Source organism: Protomyctophum parallelum, assembly GCF_964188405.1.
Source record: "Protomyctophum parallelum genome assembly, chromosome: 6".
In the NCBI taxonomy this organism is placed as follows: Eukaryota; Metazoa; Chordata; class Actinopteri; order Myctophiformes; family Myctophidae; genus Protomyctophum; species Protomyctophum parallelum.
In genome coordinates this window covers 40,344,161-40,364,648 of record NC_139701.1, presented here as the reverse complement: position 1 = coordinate 40,364,648, position 20,488 = coordinate 40,344,161, and the positions used below count along the sequence as shown (strand labels likewise).

The following is a 20,488-nucleotide window of genomic DNA, read 5'->3' as shown; positions in this document are numbered from 1 at the left end:
GTTTTTAACAAAAACATCACTTGCACCCCCTTTGTTTGTGATCCTTGTGTATGGGTGGTCTGTACTGTTACTGTTTTGTGATGGGTATAGAGGGCTGGGTTCTGGTTGTAACGTGTGCCTTATTTAAATAAACATGGATGGGATTACACCTCCAGTAATTATAATAAGAGGCCTAATGCATTTTATTTACAGTATAGGCTAAGTAATTAGGCTACACCTCCAGTACCTCTTGGTAAATGGTGCATTTATATATAGCACCTTTATCCAAGGCGCATTACATATGTAGATTGTGCATTACATTCACCCATTCACACACACATTCATACACCGATTGTGGCGGAAGCCATGCAAGGTACCAACCAGCACATCGGGAGCAATTTGGGGTTCAGTGTCTTGCCCAAGGACACTTCGACATGTATGTAGACAGGAGGAGCCGGGATTTGAACCGCCGACCCATGGATCATTGGACGACCTGCTCTATACCTCCTAAGCCACAGCCACTGTTGAGTCTAATGCATGTTTCCCAAACACTGGGTCCCAATCATTTTTCGTTTCCTACATTTTGTTTTGTAATTATTACTATTTCAAAAGATGAAAAAAGAAAATCCCCCCCCTCCCCCAATTAAAATCAAATTCAAAGGAATTTCAGAAAGAATCCTTAAATTAGAAAAAAGAAAAATGTCTGAGGAGAAGTGAAAATAGCAGATCTACAAGTTCACATTATGTCTCATTGTGGTGTGTTGTGTGCTTATATATTTTTGTGTGTTATCCTTTTAGACTTATTGTCTGACTGTACCTCGTGCTGTTTCCATTTCTGGCCAATAAAGAATCCAATCAATCGATTATCGAATTGATGCTCCCCAGTCAGGGCCCAAGAGAGATCACATATGGATTTTGGGTGTTAAAGATATTATTTAATTAATCAGACATATTTCTTTATTGACATCATTTTTTGCTGAGATAATTCTATGACAACGACGCATATTCAAAGTGATTCCAACTCTGTTTATTTAAAGGTTATCCACTTTGATAGGGTTTAAAAGTTAAACTCTACTGATTTTGGTGACACCATAGCATAGCCTGTCCTATAGTGCCACCTTTAGGCCCAAATGACAACTTGCACACTATACTAGATAATCGTTTTGGAGGAGTTACGTCTGTAAAAGGTCTAACTCTGAGTGTACAACAAATGGAATCAATGAACCCTTACAGATTCATTCCATCACACCTTAAGCGTTTGAAAAAAATATTTGTGATCTGTAGGTTTAGGTTAGAGTTTGTAAATACAGATGCGATAATAATCAATTTTTAATGGATAAAACATGCAAATCAATCTGGAGATCCTTGGAATAAAATAGAGATATACACTAGGCTACTATATATACACCACAGTTTAAGAGATTTTTGGTCATTCATCATAATTTGATGTTTTTGTTGTGGATTTGCTGAGTTTTCATTTCTCAGAGGGATGCCACAAGACATGCATCAGGAAGACAAAATAACTATTCGTATACGTTTAAAGAATGATGTTCAAATGATCAAAATGATGTCATCATGACAGCATTTTGATTCCAAAAATAGTCATTATAAGAGGAGGTTGTTGTTATAAACGTTATTCTTACCAAATTACTATAGCCTATGCATGTAACAATTTAAAACTTGTGTTAATTAATAGATATATTTATTAGCCAAAAATAATAATATCAGAACGTTTTAGCCAGCGGTCGAAGGTTTCCTTGACAACGCATCAAGCCACTCCTCCCCAGCTATGGGATCTACTCTACGGGAAGCGGATATGAGTTGAATTCGCCTCCGGTTTCCTCTCTTTTGTTTATCTTTTGTAAAACAAAGATGGCGGCGCCCATGAAAGATAAAGAGGCATATCAGAGACTAAACTATCTCTATCAGGTAATTCATTAATGTATTAATCCAGCAATACGCGTCGCTGGTCAGTGGTTAGAAAGCGCCGATCTATAAGCTCTGTGGGCGCTCAGCTTCGTCAAGTATAAATGTATGTTAATGTTTGATAGATCGAAACGTATGCAATCTGTCTTGATATGATTAGACTTCTGTTTTCAGTGGTTTAAAGTAAATGAGTACATGTATTACATTTAAGTACTGTGCTTAAGTATGGTGTTGAGGTACTTTTACTTTACTGAAGTGTTTTATTTTTAATACTTAATACTTCTACTCTCTGTAGTTTTTACTCCACTAGGCCTACACTTACTTGAAAACTTGCTGACTTGACTGATACCGAGCCCTTAGCCTCTCTGACTTACTTTAGTCTATATATTATGAAACACACATTAACCACTTTAGCCCTATTCTTTTGTGAGCTTGTAAACCTGATCTTTTCAAACATTTTAGTACTTTTACTTTTGGTATATGTTGATGGATCATCAAGGCCTGGCTGCCAAAATAATATTCTAGTAGAGGAACTGTTAGCTCTGGTCCTGAAGGATATTTAGTCGACTAAAACTGGACTAAAAGTAAAACATGTTCAGGTGACTAAAATATGACTAAAACCCTAACACAATTGTGTTCAAAAGACGTATTGAGTAAACTAAACATCCTGTGAAAAATCAACACTGCCCGCTGCAGGCTGCCCACTGCGTTCTGGCCCATAACCCTGACAACGTGGAGCTGGCCCGGTTCTACTGTTTCACCCAGAAGACCATCGCAAGACGTCTGGTGCTCAGACAGTAAGTCCATTGATTGTTCTGTGTGTTCGATTGGTTTTTATTATGGATGAGGACGACAGCAAGTAACATGTTTTAAATGCAGCTGTGTTGTTCTTGTTGCCCCTTAATTAAGTATTTGGAGATGTATCTAAATATATATATAATATTGTTTGTCCCAGGAACTGCCTTAGCCTCACAGTGGCCAGACACGAATCTGCCTGTGGCTCACAAGAGCATAAAAAGTAGCAGACCTGCGAGCTTGAAGCGCAGAGCGCTGCAAATTGACGTGTTTTGAGCTTGTAGATCTGCTACTGTTGGGACATATGAGGTTTCCACCCGGCAGAGACGATACTAAATCTAGTGATGAAGGTAATATAGTTGTCTATTATTGGCACAGGATTTCCAGCAGTTTTGAGAGATATTAATAGTCTTGACTGGAGGTGCATTATTTTATATTAGTATGTCTGGTAAACTCTGCTGTTTGGGACGGAGGGCGTGAGTGAGTTTAAAGGGGCATGAAAACCCAGGGATTAAAAACGACAACAGGCAGGGTAAAACATGGTAGGCTACCCACTGAGCATTTTGTGGTCTAATATGCGATAAAAAACGTCGAAAAATGAAAGTTTTTTTTAGACGTCTATTCTTAGATTAGACATTGATTAGCGGTTGATTAGATGTCTATATATAGACAGTCGTTTTTTATCCCATTTTTAGACGCACGTCTAATAGCCGGCTCAGTGGGTAGTGAACAACACAGCTGCAAGCCTGCACAAGAGTCAATGTGCAAGCATTAAATGGTAGTCGGCAGTATTGTCAGTGATTGCACACTTCCGGGCACAACGAAATCTAACACACACCCATTATGAATTTGTTTAGGTACAGAAGTGGTGTAATATAAAGTCGGTCTATGTAGTCTGTCATGTTTTAAATCTGCTGTCGTTTTTAACCTGAACATGAAAGCAAAACTACAAAATGAGCCTAGAGTCGCATCCTCCTTTAAACCCATGTGTTTTTCCTGTGTTTCCCATCAGAGACCCTTCGGTGAAGAGAACCTTGTGCAAGAAGTGCTGCTCGTTGCTTGTGCCGGGAATAACTGCCACGACAAGACAGAAAAGTAAGTCATAATAAACGTAATTAGCCCTTTGCTAAGTCCCTCCCCAACACGTCCTTGTCCAATAGGCACGTTTGCAGCGAGGAGACGGGGCAAGCGGTCCTTCTCCCCCATACAGCGTTCCCAGACCTGAGCCGACAGCCGCGGCCGTGTTCTGCTGTCGGCCAGCGTCTTTTCCGGGTTTTTAGACAGCTGGTGGATGGAAAAGAATCTCCACCCACGGGGCTGAATGCCTGCGACGGCCAGATTCCCGGAAACGCTTGCCCCCGCGGCAGTCAGCCGCGTGGGTGGAGCTTAATTTCCATCGACCACCAAGCAAGAGCATCAAAATGTCTTCTAAATCTAGACAACCAGGCCTGCAGTAGGATATGCACTGGACAAATTTGCATGACATTATTTAAATAAACAATAAATACGAGGAAATGACAGGGGGAGAAATCAACTTTTAACGACCACCCGGGCAGGAGTTTTCATGTTGTACGGTAAGACTACGGTCATTAGTATTATTGCCATCACCTGGGTGGGTCAGTCATGTAACTTTCTCGACGTTAAGCCGTTTATATGTTCAACAACACAGCCATGCAAAATAGCATTGACAGCTATGAGGTGGCGATAGCTTGACCTGCATAGCAACAGTTGGCATTGGACAATCGCTTTTTGAGGTGGGATTTAGCGAAGGTGTAATTCCTTCTTAGTCTTTTGGCTAATGTTGATGACGATGGGGTAACGAGTTTAGATTTAGCCTTTTTAGATGACTGTTTTTTTCATTGTCCCACAAGGGAAAAAAGGAAAGACTGGCTTCACCGTGTCGAGGTGTCTGAGCTGTGGCCACAGCAAGAAGCTGTTGAACGATCCCGAACATGTGCTGTGGGTGGATCGACCCGAAGCCCAGCAGGAGAGCCAGAAACCCACACAGCGACCCGAGGCCCAGCAGGAGAGCCTGAACCCCACACAGCGACCTGAGGGCCAGCACCAGACCCCCACACCGTCAGGTGAGAAATGACAACTATCATTATTATCGTGATGACAATAATTGTCTTGTCGATACTTACATTTATCGTGAAATTGTCCTCCGTCATATAAATTAGTTTTTGTCGAGCTGCAAATCCATTGCTTACACCAGTGATGTGACAATAAAGTTGATTCTTGATTATTTGTATTTACCGGTATACATTTTTTCTGATCAGTTATTAGTTTGGTCCTAATGTGTCATTGTCCCCCCCCCAGGCTCTGGTAAAGCACAGGCCAAGAAGAAGAACACCCTGGTCTCACAACAAAGCTCTGTTGAGCCTTCTGGGAGCTAGCAGTAAAAGATGGAGTGCCGTGTTTATGAGGGGACAGTACTTCATGGATGGATGGAGTGCTGTGTTTATGAGGTGACAGTAGTTCATTAGACCCCTTTGTGTGGTTATGTGCAATGATGTACAGGTATTCACTTTGTATTTATGGTTTCTTCCTGGAGGCTGAAACCTCAAAACGTGCGGTCAAACGTGCGAATGGAAAAACTGTGATATAGTGACATCACAATATCATCCCCTCCCCCTTTATCATACAACCACAGCTGTGGGTGCGGCTCCAGTTCAGGTGGATCACCACCCACCACGCATATTTAACGAACTGGTGGACATGTCACAAATACTGTACACTTTTTGTAAAAAATGTTTTAGGGTGGGAGAATAATTACGGCACTCCATCTTTCACACCTGAAGGACTACCAGTGTGTTTATTAATTTATTTATGACAGTCATACAGTCTGCAGATGGATGTAAAAACGTGTAGCTCAGTGGTTGTCAAGGTGGGACCCAATTGAACCCTTACAGATATGTTATTTACAAATTTGGCCAATGTTTAATTTGCCTGATTCTGCTGCTTAACAGATGAGATCCCCCAAGAAGTTAACTTGCTTAGGCTTTTTTGTTGTTGCTTTTTTTTACCCCCATTTTTTCCCCCACTGTCACATGGGGGAGGTGTGTGGTGGTTGTGGCCTGCCTCCCAAAATGCTTGTGCCACTGTGAGAACGTAGCAAGCGTCTAATTATCGTTCTCATGCTTGGTGTGAACAGGCTTTAACACTTTGAGACCTGATTCTAAAAATGTCTTCCAAAACAGTTTTCTATACATAAAAAATGTTCATTTTTGTTTACTGAGTGAAATTATATGGGTTACTAAATAAAGCTCAACAAACAAACACTTTTTTCTCTCCCATTGAACATTATTGAAGAAACATTTCAGGAAATGAAAAATAAATAATATTAAAATTTCAATTGCATTCATTTATGGAATAACTAAAAAAAAAAACGGAAAAGCGGTTTTCTGAAAAACCTTATCAGTGGTTCTCAATATTAGCTTGGCGCCGCCAGACTTCATCCGCCCAATATTTCATGTCAAGGACCCCAAAAATTATATGTAATATGCCTCCGCCCCCCCATCTGAAAATATGTTGTTCCAGCAGGGACCTCCCCAGAAGCAAAGATTTGAGTTAAAATGTTCACTCTGTAATAATATATATTCAAAGATTTTAGGCACATTTTCACGATAAAAAAAAAATAGCAGACCTACAAGCTCGTAGCGCGCCACTCGGTGGCACAGAGTGCCGCACTATGAGCTTGTTATCTGTTATTTTTCAATAGCTAAAGTATAGCATAATGCTTTAAAACACCAAAATGGGTTAACCCACACAATGTCCCTAAAAAAGAAAAACATGAATTCCTTTAGTTTATTTGTTGTAAACGTTTATTATCTAGTGGGTGAAATAAAAACACATGTCATGAATCAAAATATGTCGGACGAAGCATTTTCACTTTTTCTTCTTGTCTCCTTGCTCTGCCTTTGGCACTCTGAAGCGTGTCTTCTGAGAATAAAGCAGGTTCTTCATAAAGAGCCTTGGAATGTGACCCATATACAAGAATAGTGCCACGGTCATTCCTGGAAGGAAAGAAACACTCTTTACCAGTGGGAATTATACCTATTAACGCTTAACAGTTACTACGGGTCACACGGATATGTCCTTTATTATAACAGTGGTGTTCAAACCTTTTATTCTAAATTGATGTGTATTCGCCTGTGGACTGCTACCCCAAAATATACGATTTTGAGGTGGGAATCCAGAACGGAAATTCTCAAGAAGAATTCAAAATGATTCAATCTATTTTATTTATTTATTTTTTACTTCGAAAAAGTGTTTTTCACAATTTGTCTGGCACAAGATCTTTATAGATTAGCTGTGGCGCCAAATCCAGGACATGAAAACGTTTCAGAATCACTGGTTTAAACTGTTGGTTTAATAGTGCATTTTGTGTTTACAAAGGCTAAGAGTTGAACAGAAATGTATTATCTTTATAAATATGTGCAATACCAAAAAACGGAATGAAATTACGAATCCCCATGAAGTAAATGGTCATGATGGGTGATGCACGTTACCAGTCAGAGGTCCGAGCCAGTAGACCAGTGCGTACTGGGCCACGGTGAAGCCGGAACACTGGAAGGTCATGGCGTACGCCAGGGCAGGGTTTATGTATGCTGATGTATATCCACTGGCTGCAAGACACAACATGACAGGGACATTACCTTGTTAACCCATTTTGACCTGAGATCAGATTCTAAAAATGTCTTCTACATCGTGACAGTTTTCTGAAAAAGCGGTGGCTCAGGGGTAGAGTGGCCGGTAGAGCAGTCTGATGGGAGCCGTGCGGTGGCTCAGGGGTAGAGTGGCCGGTAGAGCAGTCTGATGGGAGCCATGCAGTGGCTCAGGGGTAGAGTGGCCGGTAGAGCAGTCGGGTGGGAGCCGTGCGGTGGCTCAGGGGTAGAGTGGCCGGTAGAGCAGTGGGATGGGAGCTGTGCGGTGGCTCAGGGGTAGAGTGGCCGGTAGAGCAGGCGGATGGGAGCCGTGCGGTGGCTCAGGGGGTAGAGTGGCCGGTAGAGCAGTCTGATGGGAGCCGTGCGGTGGCTCAGGGGCAGAGTGGCCGGTAGAGCAGTCGGATGGGTGACTGAACCCAGCAAGACTGAACCCATAATTGCTCCCGATGTGCAGGTTTGTGCCTTGCATGATTTCCTCCGCCATTGGTGTGTGAATGTGTGTATGAATGGGTGAATGTAATGCACAATCTATGTCAAGTGCTTTGGATAAAAGCACTATTTAAATGCACCATTATTATTTGACTTCCGTTTAGACAATGGAAGAAGGTTTCTTTAGCTAGTTTAGGACTCACCAGAATGGGACATGAAGGTGAGCAGGACAGCAGCCACAGGCACCTGGATCAGAGCTGACCTGCAGAACCAAACCAGAATCAACTTTGTCACATCACAGGTTTATATTGTGTTATATTGTGGGGGTCACGACCAGTGGTCCTTCAGGGGGTTCCAGGTGGTCTCCCTAAAGCTATAGATCACTCTTGAGAGTGTAAAATGAAACCATACAGTATTTGGTTTTATTTTACGCTACACAATTGGAGAATGTAGAAGTTCTTTTTATTTTGAGCGACATTTGCCTGTTATCTCTCCTATGTTACCGACATCAATACAGCATGGAATTGTGGACAAAAACGTATCCAACAACAAAATATTCTTTAGTTTTGGATCAGCGAGGCGTAATCTCGTCAAATGGTGGTCCGTGGCTCAAATGCAGAATAAACTAGACAAAGTGCCAATCGGCACAGGTCTCCACCAGGGCAGGTCAGGTTGTGGCCTCATGGTGGCGCTATAACAGGCTGTTGAGGAAGATTTGGGCCGGAGGTTCGTGTTGGAGGGATGCAGGTACAATGTTTTTCCATGTGTGCATACATAAGTTGTATACAGATCGATGCAGTTATAGCTAAAAACAGGAATTGGCCTGTTATAGCGCCACCGTGAGGCTGATTTTGAGGAAAGAATTGTGGCATGTGGTCCTCGGCCTAGTGAAAATGTGCGTGTATAATTTAACGGAAATTGCACACTGTGTTTGTGATTTGTGGCCTTTTTTCGAAATGGACGAATCGTGTGAGCTTTGGAAGCCAATCTTAGCCAATCAGGATGGAAGATGGGAAATGGTGGCGCTCCGTGTTGATCACATGACTATGGAGATAGTGTATACCGATTTGCGTGAAATGTGGATAAAATCTGAAGGAGTAATAATAGAAAATGTGTTTTACATATGTCGGCCTCCTGGTGGCGCTATAAAGAGCAGATGTGAAAAATTCCAGGCAAAGGTTTTTCCTTGGCCTCTAGGGAGTTGGCATACAAAGTGATCCACAGATCCGTGCAGTTAGAGGTAAAAACACTTTTCGGCCAGTTATAGCGCCACCTTGAGTCTGAGTTGAAATTGTTCATGTGGCATTTCGTCCTCGGCCTAGTGGGAATGTGGGTGCACAATTTCACGGAAATCACGCGATGTGTTCATGATTTGCAGCATTTTGTTTGAAACTGAGCACTCCTGTGGACTTTGGAAGCCAATCTTAACCAATCAGGATGGAGTGTGAGAAATCTGAAAGACCAGTTTCGTTGAATGGCTCTAGAGAGACTGTGTACCAATTTGCGTGATGTTTGGACAAAATCTGTAGGTGTACTGTGCAAAAACTTGTTTTGCACAAAGCGGCCTCCTGGTGGCGCTATAACAGGCCGTTCTGGAAAGTTTGGGGCAGAGGTTCATCGTTGGCATCCAGGGAGTGTGTGTGCAAAATGTGGCATCGACGGGGTTAACGGTGGCCGAGATTAGCTGCTCACGGACGGACGGACGGACGGACACACGGACGGACGGACGGACGGACGGACGGACGGACGGACACAAGGACGGACGGAGTGCAAAACATACTCTCCCCACATGCCTTCGGCCTGGTGGAGACAATAATGGACCTTGATGTGAGAAGGGCTGAAAACCACTGATCTACATGATGTCACACAGACTCAGAGTAATCTAGTAAGAGAGTTGCGACACTAGCGTTGACTCCCATTGTAACAATGGAATGCGGAAGTGCACATTCAAATCTCAATGCGATAGTTCCAGCCATACAGTATAGGAGCAATGTTTGGAACTATAGCCTATATAGGCAGTATAGCCGGCACCCGCTTTGCGGCGAGATCAAAGCGTGTCGCCGCTCTCTTACTAGATGACTTTGATGTGATGATTGCACATACCTGCGCCTCAGACTCAGGTGGACCAGGTAGAAGACCAGAGCACAGATGAACTCGGTGAAGAAGCCCTGCGTCGGGGACACCAGCAGAGACGAGCTGCAGGAGCTGGACATCAGGTTCTTGATCAGGTGCATGTCGGTCAGCTCCATGCGCCAGTAGTACCCCGCGGCCAGCAGGCCCACGTGGGCCCCTACGGGACGGAACGGGGGTGAAAACATTAGATAGAGTAATACAAGGATAGAGGCCGATCACCCCCCGCTATTCATTTCGATGGAAGTTGCTCAGTGGCGTTTTGAAGCACCCGGAAAAACCATCTACTTTTTCGATATGGTCACAAAATGTACTGGTATTTACTATATCTTTAATTCCAATGTTCACTACTTTCACTTCTACTTCTACTACTGATTATTATTGCAGCAGCAAAAGATGCATTCCCTATATACATTTCTGCCATTTGAATATAGCCGATCTACAACATTGTGAGCTTAGAGATGTGCTATTTTCAAAATATTTCTTAACATTTTATGTTAGAAAACCTGTGAAATGGGATATTCTTTTGGTACTTTAAGTACATTTTGATACCAATAATACTGTATTATACCTTTGTACTTGAGTTACTCGAGTAGTTATATACCTGTCCTGATGACGACTCCTTTGTGAGTAGAAACATGTTAGCTTGATTTTATATCCACCCTCTCTGTTACTTTTAGTGGCATCTAAAAAACTTTTTCCACCACTGGTGGATAGTACTTTTTGCCGTACCTAGGAACTGCAGAGCCAGGGCCAGCACGGTGGAGGGCAACGTGGCGCCCTCGTCCAGAGACAGGAACCTTAAAATCACAATCAACACGTTTACAGGTGTGAAGAATTGAGTGAAAGTCTATTCTGTGCATGCAGAGAGGGGGAGAGCAAGGGGTCAAAAGAAGAATTGATATGTACATTTATACATAGCATAAAAACTAGCAGGTATGTACATGAGGTTAGACATATGAGGTGAGCTGTGTGTTGGCTATACATGTACATGATGTTAGACATATGAGGTGTGTTGGCTACATGTACATGATGTTAGACATATGAGGTGTGTTGGCTACATGTACATGAGGTTAGACATATGAGGTGTGTTGGCTACATGTACATGAGGTTAGACATATGAGGTGTGTTGGCTACATGTACATGATGTTAGACATATGAGGTGTGTTGGCTACATGTACATGAGGTTAGACATTATGAGGTGTGTTGGCTACATGTACATGAGGTTAGACATATGAGGTGTGTTGGCTACATGTACATGATGTTAGACATATGAGGTGTGTTGGCTACATGTACATGAGGTTAGACATATGAGGTGTGTTGGCTACATGTACATGAGGTTAGACATATGATGTGTGTTGGCTACATGTACATGATGTTAGACATATGAGGTGTGTTGGCTACATGTACATGAGGTTAGACATACAGTATGAGGTGAGCTGTGTGTTGGCTACATGTACATGAGGTTATAGACGGGTTTAAAAAACGGCAGCAGGTGCAGTACATGAGGTACAGCACTACAGCGGTATAATAACACGACCTTTTCATTTCAAGGACCTCCAGCTGATACTCTGTGCTGTAACTCTGACAGTGTGCAAATTAATTTGAATTACATTTGCACACTGTCAGAGTTACATAAGGGTCCAGGTGGTTTCCAAATTCCAACTATCAATAATTTTAGCCCGGGGACCCCCTGGAACCCCTTCAAAGACCCCTGCGGGGTTTCTATACTTGTTGTGACTGACCGGGCCAGTGTAATAACACTACAAATCCTGAACCTATGAAACTATGAGCCGTCAGGCCAGACCCCACTCTGAGAACAACTGAAAATAAAGCAGGTAAAAACCTGAGCAGGGTCATGCCGGGGTTCCCCGCCCCCGCGCCACAGACTACGCCATGGCTCAGCAGCACCAGGAACAGCATGGTGACGGTAACGTCAGGGCCCAGACCCCCGGCCCACTGGCCCACCTCCACGATGGTCTGCACCTGAAAACAAACATGACAGCATGGTGACGGTAACGTCAGGACCCAGACCCCCAGCCCATTGGCCCACCTCCACGATGGTCTGCACCTGAAAACAAACATGACAGCATGGTGACGGTAACGTCAGGGCCCAGACCCCCGGCCCACTGGCCCACCTCCACGATGGTCTGCACCTGAAAACAAACATAACAGCATGGTGACGGTAACGTCAGGACCCAGACCCCCAGCCCATTGGCCCACCTCCACGATGGTCTGCACCTGAAAACAAACATGACAGCATGGTGACGGTAACGTCAGGGCCCAGACCCCCGGCCCACTGGCCCACCTCCACGATAGTCTGCACCTGAAAACAAACATGACAGCATGGTGACGGTAACGTCAGGGCCCAGACCCCCGGCCCACTGGCCCACCTCCACGATGGTCTGCACCTGAAAACAAACATGACAGCATGGTTTTGGTGACGTTGGGCCCCCGTCCCACTGGCCCACCTCCACGATGGTCTGCACCTAAAAACAAACATGGCTGGAATTCTCCTTCTACAGCACTGACACCCACGTGTGTAATGCCCTGACCCCTTCCCTCAAAACAAATGCAGATCCCTGGCATCCTTTAAAACGGGCCTGAATGTCCACCTTAATGATCACTTCTCCCACAGACAGGTGATCTGGCCCTCTTTACAACCACCTTCTTTTTTTCTTCCATACATATCGTTTTTAATGATTTTGTTATTTTATTGTTGTATAATATTATGTTATTTATTTCTGTTGCTGTTTTTTACATTTCTGTCTAATTAAGTACCAAATGAAATCAATCAAACCTCCAGCCAGCACGCCACCAGCACCAGCGACCCGGACAGCTCGGAGAGGAAGCCCAGGCGAGGCCATTTCCTCAGCAGCACTCTGACCGAGAGCCCCACGGCCAGCGCCGTCAGGAAGTACCCGATGGACGCGTTGAGGCCAGCCATGACGTACTTGTCCACGGGGTCAGGAGAGGAGGAGGATGATGGCTTAACCTTCGTCGGTTCGGAAGGGGATGATGGCTTCACCTTCGTCGGTTGGGAAGGGGATGATGGCTTCACCTTCGTCGGTTGGGAAGGGGATGATGTCTTAACCTTCGTTCCTTGGGAAGAAGATGATGGCTTAACCTTCGTTGGTTGGGAAAAGACAAGGTAGAAACGACTGAATGAATGAGTGTGTAAACTCTCTCTCTCTCTCTCTCTCTCTCTCTACTCTCGGTCTGACAACGTGGCGTATGGCCGACAGAGACACGTCTTATCAGGGGGAAAATGCCACGCTTTTTTGTCCCACAGCACCTGCCAAAATACACACTGACTGGCTCTCTCTTTTCAAGGTCAGGTCAGATAATTGGCCTTGGTTGTTGTTGCCGGGCAGGGGGGGGGGGGGGGGGGGGGGGGGGGGGGGGCTACATGCAGGCAGTGGTGTAGTAAGGGGTCACGCATGCACGCACACACACACACACACTCGTAAGTACTTACTTAGGTCATTAGTGTATTCTGCATATCTTGTCAAATGTGAAGTAAGCAGGGGAGAGCAATGATCAGTGTAGAGTTATAACCACTTTCATGTTAACGCTGATTCTACAAATTCCTTCTAAATCAGTAGTTCTCACACTTTCAAGATATTATATATATATATATATATATATATAAAAATAGCATGTTTTTTTTTAATAGCCAACGCAAACAACTAAAATGACAGGTGCTTTCCCAGTTTCAATGGGTTCACAAAAGAATATCTAGAAATAAAGACACTGCAACACAACACACATGTATAAAATCACGGTCAAACACCCAGAAAACGTCACTGTAGCAACGTCGGGTCCATCAGGTCCAAATCCGTGTCAGGTCCTGTCTAGGTGAGACATGACCTTTGACACAATCTAAAATATAAATACAGTCAAAATACAACCACCCCAATTGTATGTCATTGTATATTGTATACAGATTGGACACATTTATTATTTACATAAGCAATGGGTAAAAGTTAATTCCAATTTAGGTTCCTCAAAAATCCTACATGAAAATGCCCCCAACCACGCTTATTGTATGTGAGCGTCAGTGCGAGGGCCACACTGCTTTCTCAAAGCATTTCAGAACTCGTTTTACTTTGACGCTCTCCGCCACTGTTTTCACAAGCAAAGCCGGTCAGTCGGGTTGACAGTCACGTCCAAAGGCAAGGAGATAAAAAAAAAACATGACACAACTTTTACTGGTCCCTCGGGGGGGCGAAGAAACCGCAGTTGCTTCATTGACAAGCGATGAGTGTTTAATACCTCAGTCTTGGGTCTTGGTCTTGGATTGTTGGCCTCGTCGAGGCGCATCTCCTCGAGCATTTCATTGATCATCTCCATGAACGACATCTTGGAAGCGACAGAAATCACGTCAGACAGAAATGGTTTCTTTCCTCACCTCACCTGATAACTCACCTGGTAACCCCTGCAGGCCACCAGCATGCTGTAATGGGGGCGGGGTTAGATGTAGGCGGGGCTGGACACCTGACTGCCACCCCGACTCCATCAGTGTTGATTTTGACAGCACATCTTTATTTAGTTTAGTAAATATTGTTAAGATTTTATTCAATCTGCAGTTGATTTTGTCGGCTAAAATGTATTTTGGCGGGTCTTGAGACTCTTGACGGCGTCGTAATAGCAGATTTTACACTTGTTTCCTCTGCCATCAGTGTGTGAAAAAAAATAAAGCGTGCTCGCTTTATTGTTGTTTATTGTTTATTAGGATCCCCATTAGCTTTTGCCATAACAAAAGCTAGTCTTCCTGCGGTCCAACACCGACAAACAATTAACAAAGGCAGTACTTACAATTACAAACACTAACTCAAAATAGAAAATAGTGATAAAAATGAAATAAAAAAATAAAATAGAAGTAGTGCAATTAAATGAATCACTTTCAACACATTTTACATTTCAAATATGTTTCCAGAGGTTACTACAGGATTGTTTGCATAAGGTGTTCTCTTAAAGATGGAGTGCCATGATTTTGTTCCACCATAAAACATGATCATCAGGTCTTATTGTTATATAAGGAGGAAGAATTCTTTCAAAAAAGTGTACAGTATTTGTTAAAATGTCGTTTTTATGTGGGCACGCCACCAGTTCATTAAGTATGCCTGGTTTACCTGGTGGGTGGTGATCCACCTGAACTTAAGCCCACCCACAGCTGTAGTTGTATGATAAAGGGGGAGGGGTTAGGCTGATAATGTGATGTCACTATATTACTGTTTTTCTTCTTTCTTACTGGTTCAGCCTCCAGAAAGAAACCCTAAATACAAAGGGAATACATCATTGCACATAGAAACGACTCCAGGGTGTCTAATGAAGTACTAGTCACATGAAAAACTGGAATAATACAAAAACTGTGGCAATCTTTAACTTGTTAATGAGATCCAACGTGCGTGCCTCTCTGCGTCAGTGGATCAGGGTGGTACACCAGCAACACCAGCTGGGGAATATGCTGCACGTGTGTGTGGCAACCAGCCAGTCCCTAACAATGACATACTGTATGATATGCAGTATGTCATCACCTCAACATTAACCATGAGCTGCAAATCCATCACCATCTCTAAATGAAATCACATGCAGTGTATCATATAGAGATGGTGAGGGATTTGCAGCTGGTTAATCGCTTACATCAGCTATTCTCAACCTGTGGGCCACTAGGCTGGGAGGATATTCCAAGAAATAATTAACAACTTGGACCCCCCCCCCCCCCCCATTCTGGGAGGAACCCAAAACTAGCCGATCTACAAGCTCAAAACACAGTCCAAGTAGAACTCAGGTCTGTTTGTTTACTAAAGTAAAGTCTGAGTTGAAGTGGTTAGAGTATACTACGTTGGTTCTGTTGATCCAAGCCGGATCAATGGAGAAATATTATGATTATTTTTATTCGTCACTTCCAATGTATCCACATTCCAATTATGTAATAAACAATGTATGTTTATTAAAGAGCTGGAGAGACGGGGAGGTCCCAGCTGTTACTGAACAAACACTCTATTGCAATAATAACCATGTGAATATAGAGCTATTTAACGCCTATTTTAACAAAGTTAACCTTTAATTTGAGCTCCCTTCATTGGCACTGTTTCCATTACAACAGCAGGGTTCTAGGGTTCTCCTTAAGGTTTTGTGGCCTGATTCAGAAGTGTCCAATAAAAAAATGACTGCTTGTGGTTTGGAAATAATGCCTTCAGATTGGTGCTGGCTACACAGTGCTGTGTTGCATCACTTGGGTAGACTGCACTGCATGCAATTACAACTCTGTGTAATGGTTGCGTGTCCCCACAGACCGCCCGCAAGACTTAAAGTAAAGTATCTAGGTACAGTACAGGAGGTACTTTTAATACTCCACTTGTACTCCAAGAGATGAGTACTTCTACTCATATACAATATTGTACTTTTACTCCACTACCATTATTTTATACTTTAGTTAATAACTTATTTTTTATTGTTATTTCATTTCTGCCATTTGAAAATAGTAGGCTACTACATATACTATTTTCCAAATATTTGTATACATTTGAAAACTTGTGAAACGGGGACATTCTTCCTAATGAGTATAGTACTTTCTACTTTTGGTCCTTTAAATACATTTTGATATCAATACTTTTGTACATTTTGAACTCCGGCCTTTTACTTAAAGGTAACAGAGTATTTCTACATTGAAGTATTGATACTTTTACTTAAGTACTTTTTTCCCAGCACTGACGAGTGCGAACCACTCGCTTCCTCTGGCTTCCAGTCCCTCCAAAGGTCCTGTCAGAGAGCCACTGCCAGCATAATCTGAGTTCCCAGAAGTTTTATTTTTCGCCACTAGAGGGGCGAACTGCCAGCAGGACTGTCCTGTCTGCCATCATACTTGTCACGGCGTGTCCCTTCAGGGCAGGCCAAGGCTCCATTAACATGGTCCAGACACCATGAGGGGACGGAGCGACAGAGACGAGACGAGGCGAGGCTGGATCAGGCTCCGACGTGGGTGGAGGCGTTGCAGGCTTGCGTGCCAAGCCTGCAAGACCTCCACCCCCACATGGGAGCCACATGGCGAGCACCAGGGTTCTCTCGGCTGAGGCCCGGGAGGAGTCCCCCTCCCTGTCCCACGAGAAGCCACTGACATTCCCGAGCTTCTCTGTCCCCCATGCCAGTAGTACTGTTTTGGAAATAATATAATATTGTCCGTTCGGGAAGATGAATGCACAAGTCCAAGTTTATCGAACAAGCCAACAGCATGTCCTTTCAGTCAGCCCATCTCCTTAAAAAGCTCCCCCAGACCCCCACATGTGTCTTCCAGTCACTTTATATCTCATTTGTTTCTCAGCAGGACTTTACACAAAGGAGGTGTCATGTGGGGTGTGGCCGGTGGCCCCCTATTATATCTCCTTATCAAAGGAGTGACTCGTCGTCTGGCTACCAACAACAGTGGAGGGTGTGGAGTAAATGGAATGTAAATATACAATTACATTTACAATCATGAAATGATAGCTAACTAGAAAAAGTGCCCCTCGGGGGGGGGGGGGGGGGGGGGGGAATGTTGTTGTGGCATTTCTTCCTCATGGTGGCACTATAACAGGCCTTTGTGGAACAATTGGGGCAGACGTTCGTTGTTGGCATCCAGTGAGTGTGTGTGCAGAGTTTGACATCGACCGGGCCAATGGTGCCGGAGATTAACTGTACACAGTCAGACGGACACACACACACACACACACACACACGATTGGAGTGCTAAACATACTCTCCCCATTCTTTGGCCTGGTGGAGACAAATATTTGACAGTCCAATACGTCAGGAACTCCTGGAGGCCTCGAGTGACGAGTCGAGCCTTCCCTCGACGGCCATGCAGCGCTTATTCACCCGAACAGTGGACTCTGTACAAATGCACGGGTCCGACTCCTCCAGGGTGGTCCGGCCTGCATGTCCCAGAGGAGACTAGCCCAAACTGAAACGGAGCCACAACGCTAGAACGCTACAGTCCACTGCTCAGCCGTGGGACCGAGAAGAGACATGCCCACACCTCCTCTGCACGCCACAAAGATCAGAGAGCAGAGCCCCATTCAGATCAATAAAAATGACTTCCTTCCTTCATGGGAAAGAACTGGCCTTTAGAGTACATGGGGTCAAAAGCCTCTTCTCTTCTCTGCCAGAATGGGCACATTGGGCAGCCAAATGTCCACATTCTCTTTATCATGACATGCAGACCCTGTTTCAAGCTACACTAGTCGCCTGCAGCTCTGTTAGACCCCCCTCCTCCCTCCGCCAGGAATCCCAGTCACATTCTGTGGTCTCTGGAGCAATTAAGGGACACTGATGATGACTCCCGCAAAACAACTACGTTTCCCGAAGTAGTAGAGCCACAACAAGTCATTATTACTGCAGAGGAGAATGTGCTTTCACCATAATCTAGTCAGAGGAATGGAAAAATTGTGCATGCCTCTGTAGATGTTTACATATAGTGTAAACACAAAGTCCATTATGTGATCATGATGATGATATATAGCGCTTGCTTACCAATAAGACGTGTGTGTTTTATGTAATAAATCTCAATTGCATGTTGCTGTTTGAATGCAAATCCATTGCAAACATTTTTGAGGATTCTTCACACCAGTTGGGAATCGTGTGTGTGTGTGTGTGTGTGTGTGTGTGTGTGTGTGTGTGTGTGTGTGTGTGTGTGTGTGTGTGTGTGTGTGTGTGTGTGTGTGTGTGTGTGTGTGTGTGTGTGTGTGTGTGTGTGTGTGTGTGTGTGTGTATATACAGGTTGGTACCTGTATTCAAGTCGAGGCATTTATGGCAATGTCTAAAACCCCACTTATCTCAAAGTGGGGTCCCAGACTCCCAGCAAAAGTTTAACCACTTAAGCCTATAATCAGTGCTATCATAGCACTGACAAAGGTCTTAGGACCGAAACGTTTGCTTTTTAATTGCACATTGAGCACAGAGCACTTTATGTTTAAAATAAATATATATATTTTTTTCCTAAGTCTCAGTCCAAGGAGTTTTACAAAACATTTGAAGTATTTTAACAACACTAAGTAATCTTGTATGGGTGTTCCTTGCCTCGCATAGAAAGACTTATCTGCCTTTGCCATGCAAATTGCCCCAGGCATAATATTCTCGCAGTGAGATTAGTATGGTTAGGTGTTCCTGGCCCAAAAATATTTTCAGATAGGGGTTGATAACTAAACTATAAAAAGGTGTTGCTGTGATTTGCTAGTCGGTTGCCAGGCAACCGAGCCTATGAGTTTCTAATCTTTTTTTTATACAGTCAAAACCATTGACTTTGTAAACATATTTTTATTGATAAATTATAACATTTGTGTTAACCTCACAAAGCTAATAATTGATTTGGTCTAACATTAGTTCTGCTAAGCTCATCATCTCTCTTCAAACATGTCCCAACTAAGGAAAACTAAAAACGATCTCGTCCTCTGTAATAAACTACAGTAGGCTAAATATCGCCAGCCCACACTGCTAGGATATGTATTATTATTACACTTTTTTTTTTTTGGGTAATGCTGTCATTGCTGTGTGTGGATAAATTTGATGTCTTGTTGCCTAACAACCATCTAGCGTCTAGCCAATCCAGACCGTGACCGTCCCACCGGGCTATGGGATTTAAACTCTTCACTTCTGGCGGAAGTTGTGAGACGTCAGCATTCCCAGGCATAGGGTAAATTTAACCTCAAAGTATTACCTCAAGTATACAAGTGTGCGTTCCTACCTTAGAGTTATTATATTGGTTCCTAACTTTCTACACATACAGTAAGACCACGTAGGCGTACGTAAGTTCCGGAATGAAATACAAACACAGTGAAATAAATAACGACAATAAAAGTAATGTATTATTTAATGCATTCGATTTTTGTAATTAATTAATTAAAATGTGTATTTATTATCATGATGGGTCCACTCCCAACTGCCCCCTGTATCTCCTCAACAACTATTTCGTTTATTTCTCTATTTCATTTTGGTTTTGGGTTTGGGTATTTGATCGATTCTGACATTTACATTTTTGCATAGCTAATTAGATATGAATACGAAAGTCAAAGTCGGACTCAATCAAATAGGCTACATCTATTTATGAATTACGATAGTCTTGATCCAAGGCTAAAATAACGGAACGTGTCATACAGTAATCTATTTAATGGTAAAAATATGTACACGGTGCTTGCTGCCTACCAATGTTGCCATGTCTGCTTATTGTAAGCTACTTTGGGCTTGCTTTTCTCCAAAGTTAACTAAACTCGCGTTTTTTATGGACTTAACTTAATTGTTTCTAAGGTGTAGTTAGTTAGTTGTTTATTTGAGCTAGTTTCTAAAGTGTAGTTGATTATTTGGGTTTGTTTCTAAAATAGTTGCTTATTTGTGCTTGTTTCAAAAGTGTAGTTGATTATTTGGGCTTGTTTCTATAGTTGCTTGCTTATTTGTGCTTGTTTCTGAAGTGTTGTTTATTTGTGCTCGTTTCCAAAGTGTAGCGATGGAAAAAAATTGTCTATGAACAAGTTGAAAAGTATCTTGCCACAAAAGAAATGTACAAATTCCAATCTGGCTTCAGAACA

The 20,488-nt window shown here is 43.2% G+C and overlaps 2 protein-coding genes across 5 annotated transcripts; one reads left to right on the top strand and one right to left on the bottom strand.

Annotated features, from left to right (window-relative positions):
* The first annotated feature begins 1,789 nt into the window (after nucleotides 1-1,789).
* Nucleotides 1,790-12,799, top strand: rpp21 (ribonuclease P subunit p21). Of its 3 annotated transcripts, none has more exons than XR_014569352.1 (6): nucleotides 1,790-1,908; nucleotides 2,602-2,702; nucleotides 3,713-3,795; nucleotides 4,572-4,784; nucleotides 5,020-5,168; nucleotides 12,733-12,799. XR_014569352.1 is itself a non-coding variant. In XM_083766995.1 (5 exons), the coding sequence occupies exons 1-5, from the start codon at nucleotides 1,852-1,854 to the stop codon at nucleotides 5,094-5,096; spliced, it is 531 nt and encodes a 176-aa protein (XP_083623121.1). In that variant the 5' UTR covers nucleotides 1,790-1,851; the 3' UTR covers nucleotides 5,097-5,872. The 3 variants fall into 3 exon arrangements, 1 of the variants encoding a protein (XP_083623121.1); XR_014569353.1 differs by lacking the exon at nucleotides 12,733-12,799 and adding an exon at nucleotides 5,545-5,872 and having other exon boundaries at nucleotides 5,020-5,275; XM_083766995.1 differs by lacking the exon at nucleotides 12,733-12,799 and having other exon boundaries at nucleotides 5,020-5,872.
* On the bottom strand, nucleotides 6,409-16,883 carry aqp12 (aquaporin 12). 2 transcript variants are annotated; one of them, XM_083766994.1, is made up of 8 exons: nucleotides 16,658-16,883; nucleotides 12,727-13,028; nucleotides 11,773-11,912; nucleotides 10,659-10,726; nucleotides 9,900-10,086; nucleotides 8,000-8,058; nucleotides 7,212-7,328; nucleotides 6,409-6,716 (listed from the first exon to the last, which is right to left on the bottom strand). In XM_083766994.1, the coding sequence occupies exons 2-8, from the start codon at nucleotides 12,871-12,873 to the stop codon at nucleotides 6,589-6,591; spliced, it is 846 nt and encodes a 281-aa protein (XP_083623120.1). In that variant the 5' UTR covers nucleotides 12,874-13,028; nucleotides 16,658-16,883; the 3' UTR covers nucleotides 6,409-6,588. The 2 variants fall into 2 exon arrangements, with proteins under 2 accessions (XP_083623120.1, XP_083623119.1); XM_083766993.1 differs by lacking the exon at nucleotides 16,658-16,883 and adding an exon at nucleotides 14,202-14,344 and having other exon boundaries at nucleotides 12,727-13,014.
* Between the last annotated feature and the right edge of the window lie 3,605 nt (nucleotides 16,884-20,488).